Below are 7,321 nucleotides of genomic sequence, written 5' to 3' on the forward strand. Positions count from 1 at the left end.
ACTACGAATATGAGTTGTGACTTCAACATCGAGTTTTACTGCCTGTTTAAGACCATATTAAGTATTTCGTGGTGATAGATTTTTTGGTATTTGTTTATACTGCCTGTTATGCCATCAATATATGGGTCATGCATATGTGCGGTTTCTTAATTGTCTGCAAAACCCTTTATGACTGTTTTAAAGATTTAGTGACAAAATCCCAACCACCTCCATTTCAGATTTCTGTAGTATTTTTCTTAATAAAAAAGCTTCACAGAGAATATACTGTAATGTATACACTACTATATATACACCATCTATCTGTAGTATAGTGTACTGTAATACAGTATTAATCCAGAAGTTGAGCAAGCCAAGTGATTGTGTAATATTGAGTTATACAGTGAATGTTTTTATGGATTGTGATAAACAGTTGGGCTCTCAGCCTGATTCATTTTGTGGGTGAGAGCTAAATTCACTGGATTTTAGTAATACAGAGCATTAAAACTTTATTGGGGTGTTCTCAAAAGAGAAGAGAGAACAAGAAGAGCTGTGCTGGGTCACACTTATTTCTTGTTGGTGTACATGCTTATACAGACAAGTGTAACTGCTGCTGTATGCCATTTAACCCCTTTATAATATTGTGAAATTATTGTGCAGGAATCTGAGGTAATACATACAAGAAACCTTTGGTATGCTGGTGCCCTTGATAAATGTAAAGGGAGTCATTCAGTAACTCTTTTGAAGACAGATAAATCATACCATGTTTTAAGTTGCTAATCAGTACTTTCAGATGTAAAATGAAATTGAGTTTTCTTCCTTTCAATAGGAATAATAATAATATCTAACAACTTTTGAAACTTACAAGTGAGAAAGAGGTATGTTCTTTCCATTTGGTAGTGATGATCTAAGATGGTGCTTCAGGAGTAGAACTTAAATTGCATTTGAAAGCAATGAATGTAGAAGAAGATGGAAAAAGAGCAGTAGTTTTCACCAGTCAGAAGAAATACTGTGTCAATTATACCAATCAAAAAAAAAAAAAGAGCATATCAGAAGAAAATAGTTTTAACATCAGATATGGCTTGTTGCTCTGGGATCTGTCAAGCTTCTGAGGAGTTTGGAAGGAGCAAAATGAGACAGTATTGTACTTCTCTGAAAGCAACAATGGTCTGTTGAAAATGTTTCATAAGAATCTTAAAACTACTTTAAGAATTCTCCTTATCACACAAGAGGTACTATCTGCAAAATGCCACTTGACATTAATATGTAAAATACAATGTTGAGGCTGAACAGCAATCTTACATTTATTTAGATAAACTAATGCAGGACTAAGATTAGACTGTTGGGTTTGCCTTCAGTTAAGAGCAGATGTCTTACTCCTAAATCCTGGGTTAAGAAGTTGTTGCTTTAAGAAAAGGGGGGGGGGGGGGGGGGGGAAGAGGAAAGCAAACATAATAAACATATATAAATACCTTTAATTTTCCAGGTGTCCAAAACTGCCTGTAATGAGACAGCCTGTAATTAACAGCACATATTATTTCATTATGAGAATAATCCAAAATAACAAAAAAGAAGACATGAAAAACATTTTAATAAGATAATAGATGAAATGAATAAGTTATCAGAAATAAAATAATTTCCTCTAATCTTCCTAATATTATTGTAGCTTGTGTAGAGACCATGGGGGTTTTTGCTGTTGACAGAGAAGGCTTATGATGTGTAATAGGATCAGGGAGTAAAAGAGGAAGGGGCAAGGGAAATAATAGGTAACTGGTGAAGTTATTAAAACATGTTTTCATATAGTAAAAGAAACAGCAGCAACATATTGAAAGGGAGGGATGACTTCTCAGCCTCAGCAGTTCTCATCGCTCTGTTGAAGCTGACTGTGTTTCCTCTGAACTCACCACTGCTGGAACTGTTGCAGCAAAGGTCTTTGGACTTGGACCTCAGCCTAGTTTATTCCATATAATACACAATGTAAATTGCTGCCTGCTGGGACTACAGGTACTTCAGTAGTTATGCACGGCAGCTTACAAGTGAATAGAGAACACTTTTCATAGGGAGGTGTCTGGTGGAAGAAGAATGATCTACTTGAAAAGCTAAGTAGATATCCTGACCAGTTCATGTTGAGTCCTTCACCCCCTCATTCTTAGAAAAAGGTTTTCTTTTGCTTATTGAGCCTGCACTTAGAAAACTCTTGGAACTTCCTCAGGGGAAAAAAAAACCAAACCCAAACAGTTTTCAGAAGCTGAAGTTTAAGTCAAATTTATTGTGCACTTTATCTGCAGGAATCCTCATGGACTTTGAGAAAGGCTCAAGTAATAGCAGATATGAATCTGGTAAATATAGTGCTGTCAGAACAGAACTTTCAGTGGGCATAAAATTGTTTTATTTAATTTCTGGTATAAATCACAATTGTCTTATGTGAGGTTTTTGTCCAACCAAATAAGAACAAGCTTCCTGTTCTTTAAAAGCCCACCAAAAAAATAAGAGGAAGAGCTTATCTTCTCTGTACTAAAATTTTGTCTAATCTATTTGTACATTTATTTTTTTTAATCCAGTTGAGTATAGTGGCTAAAGGGATTATTACAGCTCAGGAGGAAGATCATATGTAACAATATAGAAAAGAAGAATTTATTTTTAAATAAAATTTCATCACTACAGAATTTGTAGCTCTTTTTTTTCTTCAGAGATACCAGCTTTCTATCTTCTACCACAGGCAAACTGCTTTTTGCTGATAATTCTAGCTACTAATTTTCTTCAGAGATTGAAGTTTCAGGGGCTAGATTTTAAATCTTTCCACATGTAGAGAGGTCAGTAAAGGAAAGTAATTGCTCTGTGGCACTACAGTTCTTGGAAATCAACTTTCTCAAAGACTCATGTTTGACAAACCTGGGTACTGATTTCTGGGTGAAGAATTTTAGATGCTTAGCTCTGCAGTCACTGAATAGCTTGCAGTAGCCAGAGGGACTGAATACAGCACATGCACATACCTTTGCAAAATTAGTTGCCATGATTAGTTTGTATCATAAATACAAAAGCATGTCTTGGTTGTCGAAAAGGTAATTACACTGCATAATATAATTTGGTATGTCATGTAGGAATGTCATGTGGGATATAAACACAGTTTAAACAAGCCAGACTTACACACATTTATTTTAATAACATTTTAAAATATTGAGCAATGAATTCATGAGAGTAGGTTTTGATTCTGTCACAGTAGTGATAAATTTATCACACAAGTGATAAATTCTCTTTGGGTTTTTTGTTTTGTCTTGCTGTTTTTTTAAAAACTCCTTAATGATGAGTACAAAATGTTAAATTCAGTAGCTGAGGTTGATGTTAAAATAACTGATGATTATACCTGGAATTCATCAGATAAACAAGTGTAGTGTGAATACTGCTGGTTTTTTTCTTATGCATGCAGGATGATTTCATTAATTTCTAGCATATCACTGTCTGAAAGTCTTCTGTACGATTTATTAACCACACCTTTCCCCCTCCTGCTTTTTAGGTCAGAGATAGCAAATTGCCTACTCGCAAGGACTGCAATAAAAACCCTCCGTTTCCTACGTTTTTTGCTGATGGAGATGAAAAACTACCAGAAGACCTGTATGATGATGAGGTTTTCCAGTTCACGGATCCATCTGTCACATATGCATAATGTTCTTCATGTCTTTAAAAACACGCAATTTTGTTATTTTCACAAACTTTGCAATGCTGTATAAAAGTAAACCTATGAATCGCAGTCTGGCCAACTGACTTGAACACTTCAGATATTGCCATTTTGGTCAGGTAATAACATTTATCACTGCCAGTTTCAAACCTCTGTTTAAAGCAGCAGGTGAGTCTGCAGAGCAGGATGTCGAGAACACCAAACAGTTTGTGATCAGTGATCTTCTATCCTCTGTCTCAGGCTGTGAAAAATTACACATATGTGAAAAACTGTTGTTTTGAAGATGGTTCCATTTAATTTTCTGAATGCTACCAAACTCTGTTTCTCTTTTGTAGAAAGTACTCTGGCCAACTCTGATCAATCAAAAAAACTTCTAAATCTGCCTTAGCATCTGGGGTGGGGGGATCTGTGAAGAATAATCCAAAATAAAAGAAGAAAATGCATTGCTCTATAGGAGCACGAGCTTGTTTTGTTTCCTTCTTTCACCAGAGCTCTTTCTCTCCTTTTGCTTTAATGTTGTGTTGAGTTTAATGTAGCAGATACCCAACAAATTTTCTAGGGGAAAGATGATGCCAACCACTGTCTGTCTCTTCAGAGAGTTCTGGCAGTGTGTACAGCGAGGGGGTGTTCGGATGGGAAATGTTCAGTAACAAAGCAGCACTAAGACTGCAGTTGCCACCTGTTTGTCGCCTTTGCTGACAGCTTGTTCTGAACTTCACAGAGGATCCCTTGCATGCTCTCTGGAGAAATATTTCCGCATCTACAGTTGTCTCTGTATTGGATTCTTATTTGATTGCAGGAGAGCTATAACAAAGAAAGCAAGCCAAACGTGAAGGATTTGTCTTTATGATAATGCTCATTTTTCTTCTACCTTTCAGTAATAGCTGGAATGAATACGCTCCTTTTGTTTTTCATCTTACGTGATTTACTATTTATGTCTGATCTTTTGAACGCCGTAAATCCACCCACGTCCAGAAGCAAGTACCTGCATAACTGTCAGTGCCATCTGAGTGTGTGCTTACAAGACCTACAGTAGTTCAAGAATTTGCATATACTAAGCTACTGTTAATACTGTGACAGTGCTATCTACTCATCTTTGCAGCTTCATCACAAGACATCAAATATCTAAGTAAATATGAGATTCCTAAAGACCTTACTAATACTATCCCATTTAAAAGGTGATGTCCTTGTCATTATGGTGTCTCTGTCACTGAAGATGTTTTGAATTTTTTTGTAATAGCTTGAAGAAACCATGTACCATCTTAAAGAGGCTGTATATAGCTACTGGCTTGTAGAAGACTGGGAGGGATCATTAGAGACTGTGGTATGGATATGTGAACTGGTAAATATCTACATTGTAGGGTATGCTCTTAACTGGATTCAGTTGAATTAAAATGTGATTCAAGTGAATGCATCAGAATGCTGAATAACAGCACCACCTTCATGCTTCCCCTTCTCTTCAGTAACATGGGCTCTGCAAGTGCAGGCATCACACAGCAGATGTGGTGCAAGAAGCCCATACCTGTAGCGAATACCCAGTGGGGTGTCCTGTTTTGGCCATGATACTAGTAATGAGTGCAAGGTGTCACCTGTTCGGGATTTCCTCAAGAGGTGTTTGGTGTTCCTCTCCTGATTACAAAATAGATTTTTAAAGTTACAGCGTTTCAAGTTTACTTGCTGTTGAACACATGTAAATCAGGGTGTGGCTATATGCATAGCTTGCTCTTCTGCTCTGGTTTATGGAATAATTCTGGCACACATATGCTTTCCTTGAGCAGCTTTGCTATTGTTCTTGTTTTTTACTTCATTGGTAATGATCCTGGACTCTCACTGAGATGATCACACAGAGAGATGCTTTTCCCTACTTGGTTTCTCAGCCAGACTCTGGGATTCTTTCCTGTAAATTGTAATTTGGTTTTGCTTCCAGTGTATACCTTGGAAAGCACCAAGAGTCAAATATCAAAGGGAGCCACAGGTTTAAAAAAGTACATTAAGATTCACTCCATATCAAATGAGACTTCAGCTTGAGGGGAAAACAGGCGACCTACTTCAATTCCTGTTTCTTTGATAAGTGAAGACCTTCTCCCTTTTTGGCGTAAACAGTGACATTCCGATGATCTGATCATGTTACTTTTTAGCTTCATTGTCCAGGGAATGACTGCAGTCATTCAGGGAATTCTGTAGTTAACGTTGCCTTCTATTTGTTTAGCTTTAAAATTTCTGCTGAAGCCTATGTATTGTCACAGTAGTCTCTGCAGTTGTGTTTTTGAAATGCACACTGGATGTGAGGAGTGTGATTTTTCCAGATGCTGCTAATTCAGGCAGGTATTAGTCTCATTTTTCTTGAGATGTACAGATGAAACCTTTTCCATCTTTGTTTATCAAGAGTGCTTGGACACTAAAGGCAAGAGCTTTCCTAGCTCAAGTAAAGACTGATGTTCTGAAGGTATTTTCTGTAGAGCAGATGCAGGGTAAGATGGGTAAGATCTCTTGATGTGAGCTCAGAGTAGTGCAACCTAGATTGGAACATAAACATTTATTAGACCTGTTCTTCCATCAGGTGTTGGAAGGCTTATGGTGTTGTGTATCTAATTTTCCATATGCTCCCCATCTATGTCTTCAGATCTTCTGACTAATGAAGGGATGTTGTGTACAGGAAAGGCAGGCTGAATTTATTTCAAGGAGCAAAATTGTTCAGAAGTGTAATGGCACCAAATGCTTTAAGCCCACCTACAAGTTTGTTCTGGTGCTTACTGAAGTATTTTTAGATTTTATCGAAGGTGCTGGAGCAGAGTATTTATTCTTTACTGCCTCATCATGGCTGAAGGTTGTGGCTTATCAAGCAGATGTGCTCTTAAGAGTCAAATAAAAGCAGACAAGATTAGACAAATATCAAGTCCTCATGTCTCAGATGAGCCAACAGTTTCTTGTGCTAAGGGTTGTGTTCATTTTTCTGAAAAGGCAAACCAAGGGCTGTGTTGCAAGTAGATATCTGTGTGTTTTGTTGCCATTCGTGAGTACTGAAAGTTTAGAGCCATCAGGGAACATATACCCAGGCAGCAACAACAGCAACAAAAAGAAGCTCTTACTCCATATTACCTGTAGATTATAAAAGAAGGAGCTGAACATGTTACCAGGAGTCTGAATCCTGTAGGGCAACATCCTACCCAATGTTGTAGTCTGTTTTGCTGTCTGAGAAAGTAATTGTTGGCAAGCTCTGCTACCAACTTCTGAAACAGCTGAGATCTGCCATGAATTGTGTACCTGTTTCAGCACAGAGAACAAAGTGTTGTTGTCCTCTGGGAGTATAATGCTTGGAAGTTGTGCACTCTTCTCAGCCTCTTCTGTGGCCTTGGGCTGGTAAAGCATGTATCATTTTGCTTTGTGATGCTTAAAAATCATAAGAGGATCCAGCAGAAAGCATGAGTGCTTTTAAAATCAGAGTGCGCGTAGGTTTGTTGTGTCCTCTATTATCTTCTTAGAAGAAACCTGTTGTGCAGCTCTTCTTTTCTTTTAAAACACTAACATACACCAGTGCCTGTACACCCTGGGAATTTGACTGTGGCTGGAGTTGCCTGTAACAATGAGGCAAAATGCAGATACCAAGCAGTTCCTTCATATTTAGTCCATTTTATGCAGGCATTTGTAAATATAAAGGCTGTGGGCAAG

The 7,321-nt window shown here is 37.6% G+C and overlaps 1 protein-coding gene across 1 annotated transcript in view; it reads left to right on the top strand.

Moving 5' to 3' along the window:
• The window catches only part of MRPL3 (mitochondrial ribosomal protein L3), a 31,174-nt gene extending 27,066 nt beyond the window's left edge, over window positions 1–4,108 (top strand). Inside the window, exon 10 of the mRNA XM_074859967.1 lies at window positions 3,491–4,108. Within this exon, the coding sequence (XP_074716068.1) occupies window positions 3,491–3,640 (150 nt within the window). The 3' untranslated portion in view covers window positions 3,641–4,108. The remainder of the gene's footprint in view (window positions 1–3,490) is intronic.
• Window positions 4,109–7,321: the final 3,213 nt, after the last annotated feature.

This window comes from Strix uralensis, chromosome 1 (genome assembly GCF_047716275.1).
Source record: "Strix uralensis isolate ZFMK-TIS-50842 chromosome 1, bStrUra1, whole genome shotgun sequence".
Taxonomy (NCBI): Eukaryota; Metazoa; Chordata; class Aves; order Strigiformes; family Strigidae; genus Strix; species Strix uralensis.